The 27290-nt window shown below is 48.9% G+C and overlaps 1 protein-coding gene across 9 annotated transcripts in view; it reads left to right on the plus strand.

The window, feature by feature from the left end:
- Positions 1-27290, plus strand: part of r3hdm2 (R3H domain containing 2) — a 49458-nt gene that overhangs the window by 7688 nt on the left and 14480 nt on the right. For 4 of the 9 annotated variants that reach the window (XM_077014128.1, XM_077014119.1, XM_077014127.1 and 1 more), the window contains exons 2-13: positions 8393-8619; positions 12339-12566; positions 14139-14180; positions 14709-14798; positions 14930-15053; positions 15652-15730; positions 16222-16281; positions 17298-17438; positions 17939-18047; positions 18636-18731; positions 19487-19518; positions 20308-20361. In XM_077014128.1, coding sequence (XP_076870243.1) covers positions 12402-12566; positions 14139-14180; positions 14709-14798; positions 14930-15053; positions 15652-15730; positions 16222-16281; positions 17298-17438; positions 17939-18047; positions 18636-18731; positions 19487-19518; positions 20308-20361 — 992 coding nt within the window. In that variant the 5' untranslated portion in view covers positions 8393-8619; positions 12339-12401. Of the gene's footprint in view, positions 1-8392; positions 8620-10800; positions 10838-11750; positions 11772-12338; positions 12567-14138; positions 14181-14708; positions 14799-14929; positions 15054-15651; positions 15731-16221; positions 16282-17297; positions 17439-17938; positions 18048-18635; positions 18732-19486; positions 19519-20307; positions 20362-27290 lie in introns of those variants that run through there. The other 5 variants (XM_077014123.1, XM_077014121.1, XM_077014124.1 and 2 more) reach the window with 4 other exon arrangements.

Consider the following 27290-nt stretch of genomic DNA (forward strand, 5'->3'; position numbering starts at 1 on the left):
AGCCATCTGCAGCTCTGTCTGCACTTCCACCTGAGCCTAGCACAGGCGAACACACACACACACACACACACACACACGCTCACTCTCACTCGCAGGTTATTTTTGAACACTGTGTGCTGGAACAGAGGCAGAGGGACAATGAGATAGAAATGAAGAGTGGGAATAGGAAATGGGGGGCATAGAGAGCACGAAGAGAGGGAGAGAGAGAGAGAGAGAGGAGAGAAAGGCAAAGCTTTCGCCAGTCAAACATCTGCCACTATAAATAGCGGCCAGTCCTCGTGGCCTCGACACTCTCTTTCTTTTCTCCCCATTTTAAACTGCCTTTTCATCCCTCCTTTCGCTCTCTCAGACCCGTTTCCTCTCAGACGCTTTCTCTCCCCTCTCCCCTCGCACTTAGGACACACGTGTCGCTGTAGGACGTCTTGTTTTTTTTTTTACAGACTGTTTTTCTTCTCTTCAGTACCAGTTATTCAAAATGCACGAGATCTTTTAATGGCAAAAAAAAAAAAGAAGCTGCCTCAGTCGCCTTTCAAAGGTGCTTTTTTAGCGAATTGTCGCATTATTGTTTGAAGTTTAGCCCGTATAATTAACAACAACAGTCCACCCTCCTTCTCTCAGTTAGTTACAGAGGCCGGGATGATTTCATTAATTACATATTGCCAGCAAGTAGCTTCGGTGCCATTATGGGATTTGCGTTCGTTTCGGAGAGGGCGTGTCGGTTAGCCGCTATCGTCGGTGAACAACCGTGGGAAAAAGGCAGAGGACGAACGCTGCAAGTTAATGAGGGTGTGCGAGTGGGTGGGGGAATACAATCGATACTAACCTCGGGGCTGACCAGCTATGTGATTGGTTGTGAAGTCAACGGGGTCGCACTCAGGAGTCATGTGATCAGCCCACAGGCCAGTCGTGATGTTGGGAGGTTCTCCTCCTGAAGGAGCCCCCTCACCACCTTTTCTGCCTTCACACCTCTTCCTGCCCTGTTGTTAACGACAGATTTATATTGGAGTGGCTGAGAATATTTTGGCCTCTTTCTCAACAATTGATTCATGAAGGCTCAGGCGGCCTTAAGACCACGTTAAGAAGAGAATTCACACACAGTGTGGAGCCGAGATGGCCTTCAGACCCCGTTGAGAAGAGAACCCACAGCGTGGAGCGCACACGGAGGAACGTGCAGCTGTCTGCTCTCTGCTTCATGACAGCGAAATGGTGGTGGGGTCAACCTGACTTTCAGCAAGTCTCTCCCTGAATCCTCTATGCAGCTATTTCTACCTTGGATATTTTCCGCAAGGTCTTGTGCACATCTAATGTCAGACGACAATTTCAAATTCAGGTGTTTCATTTAATCGACTTAAATGCAATAGATGTGTAGTTTGAGCTTGGATGATTGTATCTCGAGTCGAGTTTGCCAGTTTCTTATATGCTATTCCATTGTTGGTGACGGTATCCTGGAACTTGCATTTTGTCAGCAGAATAGTCAAGACGTACCCTCCTTAGAAACTCTCTCCATGTTTCCCTGCTCTCTGTATAGTACATGAGGCATGGAAGCCAGGCCTATTATAAAATGAACTGCCGTCTACATGCTTAACTATGGCAAGTCATGCAGTCAGACGTAGTTCCCAAAGTTTCCAAGTTTCAGCCACCGCAGTGTTCGTCTTCCCAAAGGCACACCGGCCGCCTCCTGACAGCCCGGTGCAAATTCTCCGGTGAGCAGAGACGTCGTAGGAGATGCTCACGCCGAGGTTGGTCTCCAAATCAGACTTGAACTGCATTTAAATCCCAAGTGGGATCTTGAACATCAAGTCTGCTTTGGCTCCCTCGTATGTCGGAGTCCATCGCGTCACGCCCGCTTGCGAAAAAGGGGGCGTGTTATTTAGTTGAGTGGAGAGGCTCTGGTGAATCAGCAGCGGGCCATGTGTCTCGGTTCTGAGGATCGCGTCAGCCTTGCAGATGCGCGTTTGAGCCTCCGTGGGTATCCGGCCACCTGCCCACCACGCACACGCCAGAAGGACGTTGGACGTTGCTCCGGGTTCTAGCTCCGCTCCTGGTCCCGTTCCTCGGGTTCCCTGAAGGATCCTCGCCGCCTCTCCTCTTCAAGAGCACGAGAGTTGAGGTACAGCTGAAGCAGCAGGAAGCGGGTGAAAGTAGACGTGTTCTTGCGCAGAGAGAGGGGGAAGGAGGGAGCGATAACGGGGCCACGGTGAAAGGACGAACCCTTGGGGGGGGGGGTACAGGGAGGGTTTTTGTGGGTGTTTTTTCTCCTCCCCCCCGTCTCATGTGGAGGTGAGCGGTACCTGAGCAGATGGCGCGGCTCTGTGGGGGAGGAGCGGTGCCAGCGTTCGCGGGTCACCTACGTCACAGAAGACTGCTGCACCAACACCGCCACGCAGGACCACCAGCGAGCGCTCGCACACCAGACAACCAGAAGCCCAGTGCAACAACCCGAGTGTTTCCGGTGGGCCGCAATCGCATCTAAAATTAAAGCGCGATGTTTTTAGACCTTTAGCTGTTGGACGATAACGCAGAGTCTGTTCAGCGTCCAGAATCCAAAACACTTGCGTGTTGGGCCAGCCAAAGCAGAAGTGAACCTGGCACTGCATGCAATAGCCATGTAAGACATCCCACAAGACCTTCACCCTCTCCAGGCCTTCACGTCCACGCTACTGTTCACCTGCGCTCTTGCAGCGTGTTTTATTATTGGCTACACCATGGGCTTCGGCAGCTATGGAACAGCGATCTGACTGGTTTCGTGTAAATCTGACAGTCTGGTATGTTGTTGTATTGGCGTAGTGGTGTGGAATGAGCCGACTGTTCAAACTGGCATATTCAGCTTACAGCTGGTGTTGTTTAAGTTTATTTGCATCTTTTCTCTGGCGGCGGTGGTGAAAAGGGCCCGTGTGATGCCCACATATTTCTGAATACTGATTGATATATGACCCATAATGCAGACTTCATTGAAAACTGCTACCGATGAAATAAAAAGATATGATGAATTGAGAAATGGTGAGAGTGAATGATTCTCATGTTTTTGTGTGGGCAGGAATTTTTGAGAATTGTCAATGAGCAGACGCATGAACTGGATTCTTCTGTTTTGATTGACTTATGTCTTTTTTTTTGTTTAGTTACTTAGAATAGTTGTGTTAGTTTTAATAGCCTTTTCATAGCTAAGTTTATGGTGTCACATGCAGAATTGCGTGGGGTTTATATTGATGCAAGAATTTACAATAATGGTGCAACGGTGCACAGATGTTTGTTGCTGGGATGAAGTTTTGTTGCAGCAGGTTCTTGTTGAGAAGGTCTTATTGTCCAGCAACTGGTGCACTCTACTTCGGCGTGCTTTGGTAGAATCCTGCCCCGTTCTCCAAACTAACAGGCGTTTGAGGTGCAGAAACTATTTGTCTGGTTTCTGTTGAGCTATGCGTATGCACACTGCAGGGCGTATGCACACTGCAGGGCATAGGCACACTGCGGGGCGTATGCACACTGCAGGGCGTGTTACTCTAGCTGGGGCCTCGTGCCCCACAGGGCACTCTGGGTGGATCTAATGAGGGCAGACTCTCCTCATCTGCCTCTATTGAAGTCTCTACTCCGTAGAGCTGACTGAAATGCACACGGCCCTGCCTGTCATTCACTGCAGTGGTACCCAACCTCCACGCAAACCTGCTGCATTCAGATGGGCTGGGGTTTCTCATTCTGGCTTTAAAAGGAGCCGTTGAGAATGTAGAGAGCAGATTTCAGTCCTCCAGGAAATTTTTTTCAGGGAGTCATGAGATCTTGACTTGCACCAAGATTTGATTGGTGTTATTTCAGTAAGAATGCAGGATGCTGAAGATCTAGCGTTAACTCCAGCCTGTTCAGGGCCTCTTTGCAGTGTCCACCTGAACTACTTGATTTAGTGGATTTTTAAACTTGAAGGTTACAAAGAATTTTGTTTCAGTCAAAGTAAGTGCAAAAATAACATTAAATAATTTAGGCGTTTCACTGGTCAGCTTCTAATCAGTGAACCGTTTCTCCACCCCTGGGTGAAGGGATGATGTGTTCAGTAGGCCTGTAGCGTTGTGTCCTGGTAGGAGGTGGTCCAGTGATAAGAGTGTGAGAGGGTGATGTCTCCTCTCAACATCTCACACACCAGAGGAGTCATGTTGGCCTGTTGGATGATGGAGCTTCATAAAGCCTGCAGGAAACCTTCAGTGAAACCACACACACACACACACACACACACACACACACACACACACACACACACACACACACACACACGGAGTAAGCCATTGCAAATCCAGTGCACGATAACCTGCTGCAGATGCTATTGCAGCCGTGATGGTTGTTTGGTAACATTACAACAGGAAAGTACGTCTGTAATGTCTTTTACGGAAGCAGGGACTGAGAACGCCGTCACTGAGAGCTCGGATTGTGATGCTGCCGTGAACGCTGTTGACAAACGTCTCTGACGGACGACCGGCGCCTCCAGAACGGGCCGGTCCTCATCCCAGCGCTTGTACACTGCAGTAATGTTGTCTGGTGGGTTACTGGGTATAGAGCCTCTTTATTCTTGGAAAGCCATTAATACCTATGTACCTACAAGAAGGAACTTAGAAGGCCAAAATGTGCTAGCGTGTTTAATGCATCACTCTTTTGACTGTTTGGGGTGATTCAGAATAGTGTGTGTGTGTGTGTGTGTGTGTGTGTGTAATTGGGGGACAGGGTTGATGTAAGCTGGATGGGGGGTTGTGGGAGATCATGGTTCTCTCTTGGTGACAGAGCCTGTTGCCATGGAGCTGCCTCTCCTATTGGCGAGATCCTTAGCCAATAGCACTGCCGCATGGGCTGTTTCATCATTGAGAATTTTTTCCCTCTCTCTTTCACTCGCTCTCTGGTGCGCACGATCCCTCTCTCTTTACTTCTCCCTACCCTCCTCCCTCACTTCTTCACCCAACAGGAGCGCTTGCGTAATGGAAGTCAAAACAGGCCCGTGTCTTACCATGACACACTTGTTCTTAGAGAACCAAAAAGCGAAGAGACAAGCTAACGGGCATAAACACACACACTTACGCCACACACACACACTTTAGCACGTTTCCGTGACTGGACCATGTGCATGTATACAGATCATAACACCGAGTTGTGCTGCAACATGTGACATCCTGCATATTTTCAAGTATGACCAGTTTAGTCTCTCTCTCTCTCTCTGTGTATGTCTTGACACTCTGCCCCTCCCTCTCCCTCCCTCCCTCCCTCCCTCTCCTCCCTCCCTCCCTCTCCTCCGTCAGCGAGGATCCCCTCTGCTCCCCTCCCCTCCTCTCCTCTCCTCTCACTCATTCTCTCCAGGTGTAGTTTAATCTTCCTCTCCTTCTTCTCCCTTGTAAACCGTCAGGTCTGCTGACGCCATCCTCCCCCTCACAGCCCACTCGGTCCAGTGGGAACAACTCTGACTCATCCCTCTTTTCCTTTCTCTCTCTCTCTCTCTCTCTCCCATCCACCTCTTCTGTCTGCTGCTGCACCTCTCCCCTGTGTGTTTTCTTTTCTCCACACAGCCCTCTTCAAAAGGGTGTTCGGCGTTAATCGCGCACACATCCGCACGTCAAAGCGGCCGCACACGCACGCGCGCCTTAAAGCCGAGTCACGATACGCGCCGTCACACGTTTTGTCACACGTTTTGTCACACGTTTTGTCACACGTTTTGTCACACGTTTTGTGTCCTGACGTGTCGTCACTGAACGTTCACCTGCCACCACCACGTCCATATGCTGAAGAGCGGTTTCACACGTCCATTCTCCTCGTCCCTCGTCGCCCGTCACGCAGACACAAGCGTCCACAAGCGTCCACACGGCGTCCACACAGCCAGGACTCCACACAGCCAAAGCCCACCTAGACGCAGCAGACTGCAGCAGAAAACAGGGACAGAGAGAATTGGGTTTGCTCTTTATTCCCCCGTGTCTTTCTTTCCTTCAGTACCTCCGTGTTCCCTCTCTCCCTCCTCACCTTCAGTTCAAGTACTAAATAGTTTTATTTATTTATTTATTTATTATTTTGTCAAGGCAGTGCTACAGAAGAGTGGGTCAGTCACGACTTGGAATGACTGCGACTGCGGTCAGGAGGGCAAGATCCGATAACAGTGGTGTTGCTGCACTAGCCCTGTCTGTTGGAGGGCCGTCCTGGCCGACCCGTCAACAGCCTCGCTGACGTTTGGGCCTCGCTGACGTTTGGGCCTCGCTTGCGTTTGGGCCTCGCTCGCGTTTGGGCCTCGTTGGCGTTTGGGCCTCGTTGGCGTTTGGGCCTCGCTGGCGTTTGGGCCTCGTTGACGTTTGGGCCTTGTTGGCGTTTGGGCTGGTCCAAAACCTGGCCTGAAGCTCTTCAACACAGTCGCTGCAGAACCGGTCACTGTGGTCGCTGCCGGACTCGCGCACGTAGTCTTTTCTGTCCTGAAAGTCGTAACGCGGGTTTTACGGTGCCGAATCCGAGGACTTTGTGCTCCGGGAGCCAGCGTGGAGTTTGTGGTCAAAAACACGCGTGGCCTCTTAAAGCGTGGGCAAGCACGGACGGTGGAAGACGACCCCTGTTCGCGACCTCCTGCGCGACCCCCTGCGTGACCTCATTGGCTCGCGCTCACTGCGTTTCGACACGGGCGGCCATCTTTGGCTGGGGTTTCTGGAGCTGTTGTTTTCAACGTGTGACATTGGTGCTTCATGCTGTCTATTTCAGAAACATACAGACATCGTTTTCCATAGTTGGTAGAAGAGTTTGGCTTGTTCTGCTCAATACAAAAAACACAGTGGTTTCATGTATTTGCAGAATAAGACACTTTATGATTTTTCTGATTTTTGACAATGTGATATTTAATCATTATGATCGTTTTTATGGGGCACTGGCAAAGTTGTGGCCTTTGGCAACAGGACTGGTTTAATCACTGCTGTTCTATAGTCTAACATGTAGTGTAATATATGGTGAATCTAACACATTGAAAATACATACAGCATACACACAAGTGTTCCAAAATGGTAATTATTCAGATTTGCAAATACTCATACACGGTATGCAGACGATGCACATACACATTCACTGGAAGGTCTGGAACACTGCTGTGTGTGTGTGTGTGTGTGTGTGTGTGTGTGTGTGTGTGTGCTTATGCGTACATGCAGTCACACGCAGACCTCCTGTGGCCCGTGCTGCAGAAACATGTCCTCTCCGGCACCAGTATGGTTGAGTTGTGTTTGGACCGGACTGTGTGAAGGACACGTGGTTTCCTCTGGTTACCAGAGTCCGGCCCAAACACGCTGCCTCACACGGCGGGAGGCCGTGTTTGTCTTTCACTGTCTGAAAAACAGATGAAAGATGCTCGCTCTCCCTCTCTCCTTAATGGTCTGTCTCTCTCTCTCTCTCTCTCTCTCTCTCTCTCTCTCTCTCTCTCTCTCTCTCATATTTATTTTTAATTTCATCCCTCGCTTTGCTCTTCTCTCACTAACACAAATGGCAGCAGCTGAGAGTGACGTTACTGTCTCCTTGGCAACCCAGTGTGCCTGTGAAAAAAGGGAGAAAGCAGAAGAAGAGAGAGAGGAGAGGGGGAGGGGGGAGAAGGGAGAGAAGGTTGGGTGAGAGATCCTTCATTCATGAACACTCACCCCCATTCACCGTCACTGGGGTTTTGTCATCTTGTGACAAATTCTTCTGTTCATCAACAAGGCTGTAACACAGGAGCTGCGGGGTGTGTGGGTGTGTGTGCGTGTGCGCGTGTGTGTGGTCAACAGTGTCACGGACCGCTGATGACGTCTTCACTGCAGTCGGGAATCCCTGCTCTTTGTGTGTGTGTCTCTTCATTGCTCTCTCTAATTCTGTATTTCTCTCTCTCTCTCTCTCTCTCATATATTCTGTGTGCGTGCCTGTCTCCTGCTCCACTGCCCCCCCCACTCCTCTCTGCAGTATGACGTCACTCCCGGAGGTTCCTCTCTCCTCCTTCAGGCACACACACTGATCTACTGATACACACACACACACACACACACTTTGCAACTGTATGATTTTTAATGACGTGCGTCTGCGTGCGATCGTATCATTTCTGCTTCTCAACGAGTCTTTTCTGCATGCGTCCATACATGTGTGTGTTCAGTTTTATGGCAGATGGCAGGTTGCTCAATCCTGGCACCTTGCGCACACACTCCGTCTCTGCCAAACACACACACATGCGGGACGGGTGTGTGAACGAGGGTGTGTGAACGAGGGCGCCGTTCTCTTGACTCAGCTTGTTGTACGAGAACCTGTATGTCATACGGTGTTGCTCCCTCATCACTCTGTCCTGTACAAACTCTTCATTCTTCTGTCGTTCGGTGCGTTCTTACCCGCTCTTCCCGTTTCTCCGGCTGATTCGGTGTTCTCTCTCTCTCTCTCTCTCTCTCTCCAGCAGGAGGAGTGTGTGTGTGTGACAGGGTGGGTGTGGGGGCGTGTGTGTGTGGTGTGGGGGGGTCGTGCAGGATGCAGACGCTGTGAGGAGACACACCCACTCTCACCATGGCGTGTCCGCCCACCCCCTGCCCTGTTTAAGAGCTCCGTCCGCCCTGCCGCTCGCCACTGGGGCTTCAGAGTGGAGCCCCACACAGCACCCACACCCCAACACGCTACAGCCCCCAGGTACACACACCCCAACACGCTACAGCCCCCAGGTACACACACCCCAACACGCTACAGCCCCACACAGCACCCACACCCCAACACGCTACAGCCCCCAGGTACACACACCCCAACACGCTACAGCCCCCAGGTACACACACCCCAACACGCTACAGCCCCACACAGCACCCACAGCCCAACACGCTACAGCCCCCAGGTACACACACCCCAACACGCTACAGCCCCCAGGTACACACACCCCAACACACTACAGCCCCCAGGTACACACACTCCAACACACTACAGCCCCACACAGCACCCACACCCCAACACACTAGAGCCCCCAGGTACACACACCCCAACACACTACAGCCCCACACCCCAACACACTACAGCCCCCAGGTACACACACTCCAACACACTACAGCCCCACACAGCACCCACACCCCAACACACTAGAACCCCCAGGTACACACACCCCAACACACTACAGCCCCACACAGCACCCACACCCCAACACACTACAGCCCCCAGGTACACACACCCCAACACACTACAGCCCCCAGGTACACACACTCCAACACACTACAGCCCCACACAGCACCCACACCCCAACACGCTACAGCCCCCAGGTACACACACCCCAACACACTACAGCCCCACACAGCACCCACACCCCAACACGCTACAGCCCCCAGGTACACACACCCCAACACACTACAGCCCCACACAGCACCCACACCCCAACACACTACAGCCCCACACAGCACCCACACCCCAACACACTACAGCCCCACACAGCACCCACACCCCAACACACTACAGCCCCCAGGTACACACACCCCAACACGCTACAGCCCCACACAGCACCCACACCCCAACACGCTACAGCCCCCAGGTACACACACCCCAACACACTACAGCCCCCAGGTACACACACCCCAACACACTACAGCCCCCAGGTACACACACTCCAACACACTACAGCCCCACACAGCACCCACACCCCAACACACTACAGCCCCCAGGTACACACACCCCAACACACTACAGCCCCACACCCCAACACACTACAGCCCCCAGGTACACACACTCCAAACACACTACAGCCCCACACAGCACCCACACCCCAACACACTAGAGCCCCCAGGTACACACACCCCAACACACTACAGCCCCCAGGTACACACACCCCAACACACTACAGCTCCCAGGTACACACACCCCAACACACTACAGCCCCACACAGCACCCACACCCCAACACACTACAGCCCCCAGGTACACACACCCCAACACACTACAGCCCCCAGGTACACACACCCCAACGCACTAGAGCCCCCAGGTACACACACCCCTACACACTGCAGCCCCACACAGCACCCACACCCCAACACACTACAGACCCCAGGTACACACACCCCAACACACTACAGCCCCCAGGTACACACACCCCAGCACACTACAGCACCCACACCCCAACACACTACAGCCCCCAGGTACACACACCCCAACACACTACAGCCCCCAGGTACACACACACACCCCAACACACTACAGCCCCCAGGTACACACACACACACCCCAACACGCTACAGCCCCCAGGTACACACACACACCCCAACACGCTACAGCCCCCAGGTACACACACACCCCAACACGCTACAGCCCCCAGGTACACACACACACACCCCAACACGCTACAGCCCCCAGGTACACACACACACCCCAACACGCTACAGCCCCACACAGCACCCACACCCCAACACACTACAGCCCCACCCAGCACCCACACCCCAACACACTACAGCCCCACACCCCAACACACTACAGCCCCCAGGTAAACACACCCCAACACACTACAGCCCCACACAGCACCCACACCCCAACACACTAGAGCCCCCAGGTACACACACACCCCTACACACTACAGCCCCACACAGCACCCACACCCCAACACACTACAGCCCCCAGGTACACACACCCCAACACACTACAGCCCCCAGGTACACACACTCCAACACACTACAGCCCCACACAGCACCCACACCCCAACACGCTACAGCCCCCAGGTACACACACCCCAACACACTACAGCCCCACACAGCACCCACACCCCAACACACTACAGCCCCACACAGCACCCACACCCCAACACACTACAGCCCCACACAGCACCCACACCCCAACACACTACAGCCCCACACAGCACCCACACCCCAACACGCTACAGCCCCCAGGTACACACACCCCAACACACTACAGCCCCCAGGTACACACACCCCAACACACTACAGCCCCCAGGTACACACACTCCAACACACTACAGCCCCACACAGCACCCACACCCCAACACACTAGAGCCCCCAGGTACACACACCCAACACACTACAGCCCCACACCCCAACACACTACAGCCCCCAGGTACACACACTCCAAACACACTACAGCCCCACACAGCACCCACACCCCAACACACTAGAGCCCCCAGGTACACACACCCAACACACTACAGCCCCACACCCCAACACACTACAGCCCCCAGGTACACACACTCCAAACACACTACAGCCCCACACAGCACCCACACCCCAACACACTAGAGCCCCCAGGTACACACACCCCAACACACTACAGCCCCCAGGTACACACACCCCAACACACTACAGCTCCCAGGTACACACACCCCAACACACTACAGCCCCACACAGCACCCACACCCCAACACACTACAGCCCCCAGGTACACACACCCCAACGCACTACAGCCCCCAGGTACACACACCCCAACGCACTAGAGCCCCCAGGTACACACACCCCTACACACTGCAGCCCCACACAGCACCCACACCCCAACACACTACAGACCCCAGGTACACACACCCCAACACACTACAGCCCCCAGGTACACACACCCCAGCACACTACAGCACCCACACCCCAACACACTACAGCCCCCAGGTACACACACCCCAACACACTACAGCCCCCAGGTACACACACACACCCCAACACACTACAGCCCCCAGGTACACACACACACACCCCAACACGCTACAGCCCCCAGGTACACACACACACCCCAACACGCTACAGCCCCCAGGTACACACACACACCCCAACACGCTACAGCCCCCAGGTACACACACACACCCCAACACGCTACAGCCCCCAGGTACACACACACACCCCAACACGCTACAGCCCCACACAGCACCCACACCCCAACACACTACAGCCCCACACAGCACCCACACCCCAACACACTACAGCCCCACACCCCAACACACTACAGCCCCCAGGTAAACACACCCCAACACACTACAGCCCCACACAGCACCCACACCCCAACACACTAGAGCCCCCAGGTACACACACACCCCTACACACTACAGCCCCACACAGCACCCACACCCCAACACACTACAGCCCCCAGGTACACACACCCCAACACACTACAGCCCCCAGGTACACACACCCCAACACACTACAGCCCCCAGGTACACACACCCCAACACACTACAGCCCCCAGGTACATTTCCGCACTCTTAATATGTACGCTTACTATTCTCTGTTACGTGGTGCTTATTGGTACCCTTGGAAGGCTGGAAAAATGCAACGAAAGCAAACCCCCGGAGCCAATTTCTCTCTCTCTCTTTCTTTCTCTCTCTCTCTCTCTCTCTCTCTCTCTCTCTCTCTCTCTCTGTCTCTCCCCTTTGTCTCTGTCCTCTTGGCCTCTCAGCCCTCTCTGTGTGCACAAGGTGTGTGTGCGCAAATTGGGTTCTGGCCCCCGACCCGAGGGACCATGTCTGTGGCGTCGCCTCTGGACGGGGTGAGGGAGGGCGAGACCATGCCGACCCCCGAGGCCCTCTCCGCCACCCGCGGTAAAGGGGCCGGCACCACGCCCAGCAAAGACGTGGCTGCAGACAACGGGCCCGAGCTCGACGACAACGTCTTGCAAGAAACACAGGTAACGTCCGTCCCCCCCGTCCGTCCCCCCGGACCCAGACAAAGAGCAGCGTGTGAAGAACAGAGACATACACTGAATGGCTGCTGTGTTGGAGAGACACCCGTATATATTGTGTTTGATAGACCCGTGATTACTGTGCTGGCCCATGTGAACACGGTAGCTTCTCCCAGTCGCCACAAATTAGATGGAAGTTCCGAAGTGTTCTGAACAGCCCGTTCTACCTCATCCCGGAGATCATCCCTGGTATTAAGATCCTGGAGGGGCCTGTGAAGGGCAGAGAAGATAGCGAATCTCGCCGTGCCTGGACCCAGACCGTGACCGCACTGCCCCGGTGGCACGGTGGCACGGCACATCGTCCAGCTGGCAGTGCCACAGAGTAAATGGCTGCCACCGAGGAATGAACTTGCTTGGCCACATGTTTAGGTCCTGTCCAAAAATGTCCACCCACAGGTATCGAGGGACCCAGGGTGTGCCAAGAAAACATTCCTCACGCCGTTACGCCACCTCCACCAGGAACTGTTGGTGCCTGATAGGAAGGGCTCATCGATTCGTGCCAAATTCTGACTCGCCCGTCAGCACGGTGCAACAGATCTGAATTCACCTAACCGGCCACGTTTCTCTTTTTGTGCTCCTTTGCCCATTGGAGTCTCGCCGTTCTGTTTCTCTCGGACAGCGACGGCGCACGAGCTGGTCTTCTGCCGTCACAGCCCGCCGTGTTAAGGAACAATGAATTGTGGGAGTTAGTCGGCGCACCAGCACGGTGTTCACCTGTTTGCTCGACTCTGCTCTCCCTGTTCGTCAGAAAGATTCTTGGCATCCTCCTCTGACCCCTTTCGTGGAGTTTTGTACGCCCACAAGTTCCCCTTTTATTGTTTTCCCTCAGTTACACCGTTCTCTGCACTGCCGAGCGAGAAAACCCCACGTGGTTCCAGCGTTTGAAACGCTAGCCCTGGCTAGTCTAGTGCCAAAGGTCACGATTCGTTCGAAGTTTTTCCAATTTTCCCGTTCTAAGGCAGATTCACACTGCAACTTGTCCTTGGAAAACTCACATGATCTAATCTCGCACTCTGGATTGACGTCTAATTTTCATATGTGGACATTCCAATTCTGAAAGGTCAGGTGTGTCTCAAAGTGGCCATTCAGTGTATGTATGCTGTTGAGGCTAAATTAGGACCATGGGCTGTCTAACGTATAAAGACTCCCATCACTGTCCATTACTGAATGAAAATAACCTGTACAAACGTTGAACTCTGTATTTTTTATTATTTTTAGAAGCATATTTGAGAAAAGATCGCACAAAATAAACGTGCCAAATTTTGAGGGTGTTTGAAGGTTTGATTATGTGGTTATACCAAAAGGTCAAGAAATACGCTTCTTTCTCAGACTGGCGTATGTCGTTCTCCTGGAGCGTTCGCTAACCCACAGCACCGCTCCCAAAATGTACCAACGCTAAAAATGAATAAATAAATAAAATCATTGTTTGAGAATCGCATGCAGTGAATAATTTATGGAGTATTTGGGTTTATTTTGGTAGGACTGCTCTCATTTCTTCTTTTTCTCCTCACTCTTCAGAAGCGTAGTCAGAACCACGGCCATACGAGGAAAAGAGCCAAGGTAAGCAGAAGGGCGTGCAGGTCCGCGCAGTCCCCTCGCGCTCGAGAGCGCCACCCAGGAGTGAGCGCATGCGTGTGCACACACTTCAAGGTCTGACGGAGGCTGAATGGAGACTGAACCCCGGAGCTACACACGTGTTCAAGCTGCTTTCTGCCGCTCTCCCTGCTGCCTCTGTGAAGCTCTCGGCCATCTGACCTGAGGGTTTTTGTTTTCTTACCCAGACAGAAAGATTATTTATTTATTTATTCAGCCCCCCCCCCGCATGTACACACACCCTCACGCACATAGAGTCAGCAGCATGGCCTCGCAGAAGTCCGTTTAGACTAAATTAAGTTCAATCTTTTCACGACACAAAATCTTTTAGTGCTTTGGGAAATCCTATTAAGATTTAGACATTTTTTGTATTTCTTTGAAGTATTCATAGAATGTTTAATATGTAAGAAAGCTTTATTCTAAATATTTTGATTCTCTCTCTCTCTCTCTCTCTCTCTCTCTCTCTCTCTCTCTCTCTCTCTCTCTCTCTCTCAGTCCAATGCCAAGCTAAAGCTGGTGAGGAGTTTAGCAGTATGTGAAGAGTCTTCGGGCCTGTTTTCCACTGACGGACCCCCAGAAGCCCAGGTAAACCTCCCCGTTCCTGCTCCACGGCCAGTAGTTGCGATCGCACTGCTCACCAAGTATATTCCTCCCTTGAGCCTTACGCAAACGAACCCAAGCGACCCGACTGCTCGTGCGCTTCTGAACCCCCCCAGGACATTATTCAGCTCCACATCAGCTGCCCGTCGGACAAAGAGGAGGAGAAGTCCTCCAAAGACGAGTACGAGAGCGAGGAACGGGAGAAGAAGGACAAAGGTCCACGCAAGATGCTCTCCCGGGGTAGGACGCACTCGGGGGGGGTCTCACCTTCTCTGTCTCCCAGGCTGCTCCATCCTCAGATGGTCCCTCAGCCACACACACACACACACACACCTACTGACCTCGGGCTGCCGCTCCCTGGTTCACTATAGATTAAGGTCTGCTCTGCGCTCTCTCCTATTTTTACCGCTGCTGGGTGCGTTCAGGGACGCCCCTCCATGTTTGAGAGTGCTTGGGTCTTCTTGACACGGGGCAGGCTGAGATCCAGCACTGTGCCATTAGTAGATACCCACTTCCAGGCACTCTTAGTCTGATGAATTAATAATAGCCTTAATACACACTTAGATACAGCTGGGTGCTTGATATATAATGATTGAATTTATGTAGGGTTGTTTGTTTTTGTTTTGTTGTTTGTTTTTCGGCATGTAAAAATGAGAAGGTTACAGCAGGCTAAAATAGCACGGTGGATCTGCTTTTCAGGTTTAATAAAGGGGAACCTGACGGTGGATTTGAATGAATGGCTAGTTTTAGATAACAGTAGCAGCGTTAAGCAAGGGTTACACGGGCTGCAGTTCTGGGGACTTACGGGGACGCTCGTGTTTTTGACCCCCTCCTACAGACTCCAGTCAGGAGTACACAGACTCCACAGGCATCGACGTGCACGAGTTCTTGGTGAACACGCTGAAAAACAACCCCAGGTACAAACCATGCAGCACACACAGACTTGATGCATGACGGCGATTGACGACACACACCATATCTTCATCACCCATCCCGATTCACTGTTTACACTTCAGTAAATAAAATAGGTGTGATATTGCACGGCGATTAAAACGTTGTGGTTTGTGGTCGCACCATGTATTACCTGTATATCTGTGGTGGCAATGAGCTGTGCTGTGTTCATATTATTTTAAATAACTGAATCCCACTGCTATGTTTAACATGAAAATGTCTCTTATGTTTTTGTGATATAACTCTGATGTCCTTCACATGGATCTTAATAACATTTAATGTGGTCAGGATGTTGTTTTATGCGTCCTGATCTCCAGCTGTTCAGGATATTCTCACCCGTGTAACTTTAGATATTTGTGTTTTTCTGAACTTTGATGGCTGTTGAAGTGCTACTGGTGTGCGTGTTCATCACTAGAAATCTTGTTCTGCTCTCTCTCTCTCCTCATCCCCCCATCAGGGATAGAATGATGCTCCTGAAGTTGGAACAAGATATACTGGAGTTCATCAGTGATGACAAGTGAGTGCGTGTCTGCGTCTGCGTCTGCGTGCGTCTGCGCTGCCTTATTCACTTGAAATCCAGATTTCTCCCACAACCTCGTGAGGTCACGGTGTCATTTAGTGATGGTGGCGCATATTTGGACGAGATCTCTGAAATCAATGGCTGTCAGGAAACCACCAGTGAAATTGTTGGCAGTCCAGCAAAGGCATCCTGTTGACCAGAACTAAAATATTAGCAAGGTTAGCACGCAGGAAAGTAGACCGTGTTCATAAATGATCATTTTTTAAATTTGTGTTATACATAGTTCTGTCTTCCTTTGCCTATATGGATGTAGTAACCTGGGCTTTCTATATTCACTGTGCTGTGATGAATCTGACAGGACTGAAAGCATACTCCTGCCAAATTCAATGCCTCGGTCTCTGCCTGTGCACTAAAATACATCGGCACATGTTCTCGGTGTGCCTTAGCACACTACATGGTGTGGGGAATATTTCTCCCAGGTTGGATGTGAAAGAAATGGTCCTGTAATCTCTGTAGAGGAGCTGTTTTTAGAAACAGAACATGAACAATAATGTACCATTCTGAGCTACGGTGTTTCTAAAATGGTGCCGTATTTTCAGTATTGAACACAGTAATTTCAGGAATCATGCAGCTGACACAGAGGGAAGAAAGTGACGTTAATATTGCCGGATAGTTCCAGTGGGGAGGAGGGTGTTTTACTTGGCAAAAAGCATATCCTGAACAGTGTTAATGCAATAGTGAGCAAGCTGAATTGACAGGACTTGCAAATTTACTTAGAACAATAGCTCTGAAACAAACAAAAATGCTAAGTATTCTGATTGAAGGTATTGAATTGGTGGATAAGGCAGAGGTAATGAGTGTGGGAGATGACTCTGGGGCTATTGAATACAATGCTTACTGCCCCCTGCTGCTGGCTTGAAGCTTTGCACCACTGACAGTATCATATGCCTAATTTAGTTTTATACGTGTGTGTGTGAAATGTAAACATATGTATTTTTTGCGTATCTTTCCAGTAACCAGTATAAGAAGTTCCCTCAGATGACCTCGTACCATCGCATGCTGCTGCATCGAGTAGCAGCTTATTTTGGGATGGACCACAATGTGGATCAGACGGGCAAAGCGGTCATCATCAACAAAACGAGCAACACGCGCATGTAAGACGCTCCCACACCGTCACGTGGAGCCGTCACGGGGCTCCTCGGTGCCTCGTTTCAGCACACACAATTTCTCAAGCTGATATAGTCCCACCAGGTTTTAAAACCAGGTAGCTAATGAATCTGTGGCACGTGCCCTTATGTTATAAATAATAAATTTTATAATAATAATAAATAATTTTATAAACTGCATACAAATATGTTAGGTACTAAGCTGGCCATGTTGGCTATGCTGTGTACATCCTTTTAATGAGTCGGATGTTATAATTGTTATGCGGTTAAATGGTTATGTGCTAGTAAAGGTGTGCTATGGAGAAAAATGTTGGTGCTTCAAATTGCCGCAGTCAGCCAGAGACACACTATTTGATTTGATTGTCTCACTGATGTGTTTTCTCTCTCTCGTTCTCTCTCTCTCTTTCTCTCTCTCTCTCTCTCTCTCTCTCTCTCTCTCTCTCCCTCCCCTCTTCCTCTGCCTCTCTGTGCCTCCATCTTTTTTGCAGCCCTGAACAGAGATTTTCAGAGCACATCAAGGACGAGAGGAACATGGATTTCCAGAAGAAATTTATCCTGAAGAGGGACGATGCCAGCATGGACAAAGACGATAACCAGGTGGGCGTCCAGTCGTGACGACGATAACCAGGTGGGCGTCCAGTCGTGACGACGATAGCCAGGTGAGCGTCCAGTCGTGACGACGATAGCCAGGTGAGCGTCCAGTCGTGACGACGATAGCCAGGTGAGCGTCCAATCGTGACGACGATAGCCAGGTGAGCGTCCAGTCGCGACGACGATAGCCAGGTGAACGTCCAGTCGCGACGACGATAGCCAGGTGAGCGTCCAGTCGCGACGACGATAGCCAGGTGAGCGTCCAGTCGTGACGACGATAGCCAGGTGAGCGTCCAGTCGCGACGACGATAGCCAGGTGAGCGTCCAGTCGTGACGACGATAGCCAGGTGAGCGTCCAGTCGTGACGACGATAGCCAGGTGAGCGTCCAGTCGTGACGACGATAGCCAGGTGAGCGTCCAGTCGTGACGACGATAGCCAGGTGAACGTCCAGTCGTGCACAAGATTCAGTCGTGCACTGCATGGCAGTTTTGCTTGCTGGAGTGGGCTCCACCTCCCCACCCTCCACCCCTCACCCTCCACCACCTCCTCACCTAAGTAAGCTTTCCGTGTTTCTCCACCTCTCTCTCCCTCAGATCCGGGTTCCCCTTCAGGATGGGCGTCGCAGTAAGTCCATTGAGGAGCGAGAGGAGGAGTACCAGCGGGTCCGAGACCGAATCTTTGCCCGGGAGGTACGTGGCACCAGCGGTGTGGCGGTGCCACACCCTTCTGTTCCACTTCAGCCTGTACCAAACCTAACCGGTACCACTCTAACGACTGGGAACGTGTCATCACGTTGGTTCTCAGACATATATGGTGCACATCTACAAATGTAGTTTTACGAAGGTTTACATATTTTTAATGCCTACAGTTTTCATTTGTAGTTTCGAAGCAAACACGTGGTTAGCACATTTGCTAACTTTGCTGTAACAGGCTTCATGATGCTGGTTAAAGTGATCATAAGTGTGTGATGGCATCATAAAGGCAATGGGTGGCTCCTCAGAAGCATGTAAAATATAGGTTTTAATAGTCTTACACTTCAGTGTACACTGCAGAAGTCCATGTACTGTTCCATGGGTGTGATGGGTTCAAGGTTTGTCCATACTCTTTGACTGGTGCTGTGTCAGTCTGGTGTCTCTGAATATAATGATTTCCTATGTTATCATTGTGTCTTACAAGGGTAAAAAAACAAATTCCGTTGTGCCAGATCGCTAGCCTGGTGTTACAGCTTCCTTTGAGCTGCCTAGGAAGCCTTAAATATTTGCTTTTCAGTTTATAAATATTTGGTATCTGCTTTGAATAAAAAAGTAACAAAACAATTAGGTTTATCTAGTTTGACTGAGTCCGAGAAGTGTGTGTATTCAGGCCTATATTTGTGAGTTTGGGGATTGAGTTCAGGTGTGAAGCACTTCATAATATACAGGTGTTTTTCTTTCTTTCTTCACAGTCTTCTCAAAATGGCTACATCAATGACAACAGGTAAGAAACTCCTGCACTGGTGAGCAACGCTGGTTTGAGTCATTGTGTTTTATTTAGGGCCAAGTCTAACGCTAATGATGCACTGGCAACGTAGCTAGCTGAACCAGTATAGTACTGGGGTGGGATTTTTATGTGATGAGTTTCTTTCTAGCTGTTATGGTTTTGTGAGTGCCTTTACCTCTAACCAGCATTGCCCACTAACATTGACATAATGTGAGCCCACCATATACTGTTGTAACGTGTGGCTAAATTTGCAAATGGAGAAAAGTATAATATGCACTTCCATCTGTAAGTTAGGATTTCTGTATCTTTGATACTAAGAAACCATCATGTCAAACTAGTCAAACAAGTTATATCAATTATATTAATCTAAGATTTGATCAATGAAAATATTGAAACATGACATCAATATTACATGCAAGACTTAATTAATATACTTTGTTTTGTGCGTGTTAAATACAGACTGCATATAAAAATGTTTATAGTGATAATAGAGTACATGGCACTGCTTAAAGGTTGAGTATTTTGGTGATATGAGGAGAGGGTCAGACCGATGGGCTTGTGCAGAGATGCTCAGGGGGTGTTTGCCCCACCCTGATACAAAACCGGAGGTCTGCGTCCATGTCAGTCAGATTGACGGTCGTCTGCGGTGTCTGTCTGGGCGTGGACAGCAGGCTCTTGTTTTGGCCTGTGTAACCAGTCCCTCACAAGCGCGCATGCTAACTCATTCCCTCCCCGACACACATGTAGTAACATGCAGCCTTTTTTCTTCCCAATGTGACCCTACAGACTGTCCACTGAAGGCCACTCCTCCTCCTCTCATAAGAGGAGGCAAATCTTTAGGTACTGAGTGTGCTGTATGTTACCATGCGCATCTCCGTGGTGAGCGTGTGTTGCTTGGCGTCAGAGCCTGGCTCTGTGGGACACGTGCATGGCTGCTATGTGAATTTGAAGCAAATCTCTTTGTTGGGTGGGGTTGTTGAAAACACATCCATTTTTGCACACGTTTTCTGGTATGCACCTGCACATTGGGGTGTGTGTGTGTGTGTGTGTGTGTGTGTGTGTGTGTGTGTGTGTGTGAGAGAGAGACTAGGCTAAGCCTGGTTGCTATGGTTGCACTGGGGAATGTTCTGGAATTGTCATTTTCTGTATGGTGATGCAACAGTCTTCTGCCTAACTGACGCATGTCCTGTAGTTACTGCGGTTTGTCGTGTTCTCGTCATCCTCATAACGGTGTGCTCGTAATGTGCTGTGGTGAACTGTTAGGGGAATGGCCTGTCTGTAATTACTGCCTTATTGTTCAGAGAGAGCATGGCAGAATGAGTGAATGGTGGGAGAGTGTTGCGTTCTCTCTCTCTCTCTCTCTCTCTCTCTCTGGCGCTCTCTCTCTCTCTCTCTCTCTCTCTCTCTCTCTCTCTCTCTCTCTCTCTCTCTCTCTCTCTCTCTGGCTCTGCCTGGTTCTCCCTGTTCCCAGGAAGTGCATCTCTGCAAAGTCTAAAATAGCTTATCCATTAATAACACACACAACTACTCACTACACTATACCAACACACACACCGAAAGTTATAATGTTTTCTTTTTTACCACACAGCTGGCACATCTATTTTTGAAAATGCGGTGCTAACAGTCTATATTGTCACTAGTGTTGATTTCACCGCTCATGATTTATGGTGAGATGTCCATCATGTGTAATTTCTGCTGTTGATATGAACAGACTGCAATGTGTTGATGTGAATATAATTTGCCATATCCTCACAACACATTTATAATGTTCCATAGATTTTTTATTTATTTATTTAAAGAAACGCGATGAAGGTAGGTTGTGCCATGTTTCATCCCTAGTTGCACAGTGACTAGAAAAGAAAACCTTGTAGTGGAGTTCTCAAAATTGATTGCACCATTTATTGTAAGTGTTGTGTGTGTTCATTATAGTGTTGTGAATGTGGGGAAAGGGTTATTTTTAGTGCTGTCAATTCCAGGTGCCGCGATTAAAAGTCCTCACCAGGATTTTGCTCAAGCTTGCTAGATTTTCTAATTAGCAATCCAGGTAAAATTAGTGGAATCAACACAATCCAGGAAGCCTGAGCAAAATCCTGATGAGGACTTTTAATCGCGGCACCTGGAATTGACAGCACTAGTTATTTTACATAATAAGTAAGAAATCTAGGTTTCCCGTTGAGATAAAAACAGATGGATCAGAAAGGGCATTTGTGAGTGGGCAGGTTTAATACACTGACAGTAGCAGAGGTGTCAATTCCAGGTTCAGAAAGTAAAATTCCTCACCAGGATTTTGCTCAAGCTTGCTAGATTTTCTAATTGATGCAATCCAGGTAAAATTAGTGGAATCAACAATCAAATCCAGGAAGCCTGAGCAAAATCCTGGTGAGGACTTTTACTTTCTGAACCTGGAATTGACACCTCTGGACAGTGGAAATCAATCTCATTCCCTGATACACATCCTATAAGGCTCTGTGTTTAGACATGTACTGCCTGGGTAACATGGCATACAATCCTTTTGGGTGAATGTGCCTTTTGGCAGTTCTGAAAACAGGGTTTTGACCTCAGAAACAATGTTCAAGTTCTAGTTGGCATCACCAATAATGAGGATTAAAGAGTACAATTAACGTTCCTGATTACTTCAGTGGATTTACAGTGAAATGAGTGGTTTTAGGTTTATATAATATTCTTTACACAAGAGAGCAATGACTGTTCTTATTGAACACGTTTAAGCTTGTTTTTAATGTGTTTAGTGTGCTATACTGAGCCGTGATGTGGAACGTCTCCCCATTATCAATAGCATGTGAAGCTATTGAGTTCTGCTTCATTCCTACTGGGTATTAGAACAATGCGAAACGCACTATGTCCTCTGTTTCGCACCTGTGCACCTGTTGAGAACATCATGCCGTAACATGGTGCATGATGCAACAGGTAATATAAACACTCTGCTTACCCAGAACACTCGCACTCTTCTGCCTCTTGTGTAACACGGGTCGATACGTTAGATTAGATGTTCGTATGGTTGCGTCTCGTGCAGCCTAGTGACTACAACTGACTTTCAGGGTCCCGTCTTGTCCTTCACAGGCTGAGGTCAGATGTTTGCTTGTCTGCGGGTGAGTATTGAAGCCATTGTTTGCGCTTATGTTAGATAGTGCTATCACTGGTTCATTCCAGTGTTAGGCTCTCTCGCTTGCCCTGAATCCTGCTGGTTTACCAGCATGTTACAGAGACTATCTTGTACTTGCTTAACATATATTCTTGCTAGGAGGCCTCATGGGACTCTGGTTTCCCCATCACCGTAGCTTCATGCATATTAGCATAGAAGCTAATTGCTGCTTTCCTTCAGGTCTGTGATTGTGATATTGACGTAGTCTTAGTTTTCCGGTCCTTAGCTGAAAATATCCTGAAATCTGTTCATATTAGCTGTTAGTTCCCCATGTGGCTCACTGCAAATGGCCCATTGTAATAAAACCCTATGATGGGCGCTAGCTCTAAAAGTCTGTTTTTATCTGACTCTTACATGGACCATGTCATGACACTGAATTGAAAACCATTCAAATTCAAATTGTTCCCTTTCTGCTAAACCCTATAAAATGAAATGCTTAGCTTACAAAGTATAATAAACCATCAGCCATCTCACCGTTGTGTACGTTCACCATCGGACATGGATCAAATAAGGCATTTTCTATTTGGTGCCTGGTTCTGCTGGCTTTGCTAAGGTTTCTCTCCCATCTCCAGAGAGGAACCTCACACAGTATGCCTCAACCCAAGCCAGGTGCCGTCCCTCGTCTAACAATGTGCTTTTTTAAAACACAGATTTCTTACATCGATCCTTATTTAGAACACCAGTCTCTGTTTCTTGCCCTGCGTTGCATGGCTTAAAACGCTTCTTATCTACACTTCTACTTCATCAAGTGGAGCATTTGCCGTGCTGGTAACTGACTTTGACTTGTTTACGCCCAGCTTCCCTCTCAGACCTACTGTTTGAGCCTAGTTTGTTTTTCCTCTACTCTAGAGCAATTTCCATGCTAGAATTTCTATGCTAGCTTTCAATTTTCTATGCTTGTACCCAGATCCAGGACATTATGTCCCCTTCAGATACCTCTGAGGTCTTTGGTGGGTTTCTCAGCTTACTTTGCAACCTGCACTGACCAAGTGGAATGCAGATGTGTAGAAGCATTAGATGGGGGCTAACACACAGGCTTCATGTGTCTTTGGTATAGTCAAGTGGGTGACAATACTGCTTCTGTTGTTGGGGCCAGGGTTCAAACCCTCTCAGCAAGTGCCCTACGCTATACCAATAAGAGTCCTTGGGCAACATTACATTTGCCTACTGAAAAATTGCCAATAAATTCTGATAAGAACATCTACCAACGTAAAGTAAGATTGACCTTGCGCCCACTTCCTGACGCCCGTAAGAGAGGCTGGACAGCTGTGCCGTGTTGCTACGAAGGCACTGGAACAGCACGTGATGGCCTTGTTGGCATGTTGGCATGTTTCTGCACAGCCTCCTAAATTCAGGACCCCTTCACCACCAGCTAATAGTGTCTCTTACAGCTCCTGTCAGCGTGGCTAGGAACACTCACCAGTCTACTGTAGATCTGCCCCGTAATGGTACCAGAGATGGGCTAGATCATTGGGGTATCATGACATGCACTTTTCTTGACAATGGCGGAAAGTACTCCAGTTATTTTGGAGACGGTCAGTGTTGCCAGTCCTTTCCTTATTTACATGGGTGTCGGTCAGGAGATCTGATACGTCCTGACATGTTCTACTCCGTTTACTCTTTGATTCTCAAATGTGGTGGATATCACCCATCCTGGATATCTACGTGACCAGTTTGTTCCTTGTATTTCACATGTGACACACGACCGCTATTGTGTGCTGCTGCTATACATCTAGATGAAGACGAAGTGACTGCCTTGCAGGCATGTTCAGTTCTCTTTAAGTGTTGAAACTCTTGCAAGGAAAAGGTCACTATTTATAGCCAGTTTTGTTTGCATTAGGATCAACACAATCAGCTGAGGTGTGCTGTTCACATGCCACTGAACTGTGAACACTAGCTCCAGTCTAATGCTGTTCCATATCACTGCGTAAAGGCACAAGTCCTCTCCTGTTGCACATATGGTTTTGATTCTGTCAAGTTGTGGATACATTAGCCGCGGATACAGCCAGATCCTGAATGAATCCCACCAACACCATTCCTACTGACAGTTACAGCAGAAGGGTGGATGAGCTGAGTTCGAGGTGGAGGCCGTACGCGTCTGCCGTCGTGTTGTTCAACACCGCATTTCTTCACGTAACGGGACACCGACATTCCTTGTTGTGCCCCGTCTTTCCTTTGAGGCGTTACGATGAACTAAATGTTGACATACGCCACGAAGCAGTAATTTATCTGCTTTAGTGATAACGATGCGTTCTCTGTTGGCAAAAGCTTAAAATACCTTCTGCCACATTACAGTGGGATTTATATCTTGTGACACGGAGTATATCCATATCCCAGCTGGTGTTGAAAATGTCCTTTCTTGATACCTCCTCTCACCGGTGGCGTCTTGCCCTGTACATTTTCGTAGTTTTTCTAAAGTCGTTGTGGCATCCCCTTATGTTCTGGTCCTTCCAGAGAACCTCCATTTCATCTTGGGTAAGTCCTGCTCCTTATAACTTTGATAAGTGATCCACTGTGCTTCTCTGGCAGTCAGTGTCTGAAATTGAATGGTGGTTATGCATTTAACTGCAGTCCTGTGCGTAACAGGACTTTTGCTGCACTTAGACGTTCACTGTATAAGTAAGACTCCTCTTGGATGATACATTCTGTGTAAGCAGAGTGTTTATATCGCAGTAACTTTGATGTTCGTAGTTCACATGAAGTCTGTTCGTAGGCACATGGAGAATAAAATCGTGTTCTATATGTGACCGTTGTTTATTGTTTCGTACACTCTGTTCACTTGCATGGCGACACGACTCCTATTCAGTGGTACAGCAGCAGTTGGACCTCTGGTCTCAGATGCTGGGGTTTATTACGTGCCCTGATTGGTTTAATTTTGATCAGCCAACCTCTGTGTGAAAGCCGACACCTGCTGAAGACCGTGACATGCAACAGTAATCTATACAGTGTGGAATATGGCGTTCTGATAATGCATGCACCAAATTTAGCCCCATAGGTAAGTACACATTCCACCTCATTTTATAGTATTTCTAATTTGTTTTTACATTTAAATTTATTCTAAGTTCTAAATTTAACATTTTTTTTACAAGCAAATTCCTTTAAAAGGAAATGTGTTATTGTGCATATTTACACCGACATGCCAAAAGTCATGGGATAGCAGTATAAAAATTTTACCTCAGGGCACGCCTTGGAAAAACCCACACCAGAGTTCAGTTTTTGAAAAAAGCATAATGTGTTGTCATGTAACATTCCTCGAGCCACAAAACTATATTTATTCCAGGAATATGCCATAAAAGGCATTACCAACCATAGTGGACACCCCTCTGGCCATCCATGTGAGCTTAATAATTGTGACGGACAGCGTCTGGCTGGAATAATCTGTTGAATTATCCATGCTACTCAGAAATCACATCCACATTCATGGGAGAAGGCCCCACACCCATATATCACAGTTCAGAGTAGCATTCTATAGTTTCCATAGGACGGAGAACAGAAGACCCACCGGAGTGGCTCTGTTAACATCTCAATAGTGGACACAGCACCTCATCTGGGCTTGTAAGGTTGCTAACTGGACCCTAGATGACCGGCACCATGTGGCATGGTGCGTGAATCAACGTAGCGATGGTAAGGTTTGCGTATGGTAAGGTTTGCGTATGCTGTAGACTCATTCTGGAGAGTTCTGAGGTATGATGTCGCCGACACATTTGCCTGCCGTGCCTGGTCGAATAGTTCGAGGATGTGTTGGAGAGAGCCATTTGCACCTGAGATCCTGCATCCAGACGTTTTTCATCTTCGTGCTTTGCTGAGCCTGTCCCATGACTTTTGGCACATCAGTCTACATTTTTTTTTACTGCCTTTTCCTTTTTTGTGATTATTGAATATTTGCGTATAATTTCGGAGCTGTGAATGTTTGTGTGCAGGTGGGTTGATGTAATTGGGTTTGTGAAGACAAGTTAATATTAGCGTTACGGATCATGTCACTTCTTTGGACTTCAGTGGGAGCACACTGTCCGGCTCTTTCAAGTTTTCCTGCCCCTACGTACCTGATCAGATTTATCAGGACCGTTATGAACTGGATCAGACGTGCTGAAATAGTGTTAATGTGAATTTACATCAAGCAAAACTTGCATGGCGCATGGCGGTGTGTTGACAATGCGAGAGTTAAGAAACCAAGCAATGAGTGACTTTTGCTAGCAACGTTATCAGGTAGTGACATTTTACCCTAAACCAATGTTGCTCTTGCTCTAAAACTTAGTTAAAAACTTTAATATTCAAAGTGAAAAGAAACATTATTATGTGCAATAATATTGTCACAGTTTAAAAAGAAATAGTATCCATTTGTACATTCCCTCACCATTTCTTGTTCAGATTACGTAGAGCAAAAGAAAAGTGAAATTTGGTCATGTGGAAAACAAGGAGCACCAGCGACATTTTGAACTGGTGCTCATTAATTTTTATTGAACTGGGTGTAATTAGATAAATCCACTGATGGAGCTCAATTGTGTGGAACACCACGATGTATGGCACATTGTTACATTACTTAGCAGCTACTACGTGGCATATCAAGCTGCGTGTGCTAAAAACAACACCGACAAACAAAACCTGCCCC

This window comes from Brachyhypopomus gauderio, chromosome 8, assembly GCF_052324685.1.
Source record: "Brachyhypopomus gauderio isolate BG-103 chromosome 8, BGAUD_0.2, whole genome shotgun sequence".
Classification (NCBI taxonomy): domain Eukaryota; kingdom Metazoa; phylum Chordata; class Actinopteri; order Gymnotiformes; family Hypopomidae; genus Brachyhypopomus; species Brachyhypopomus gauderio.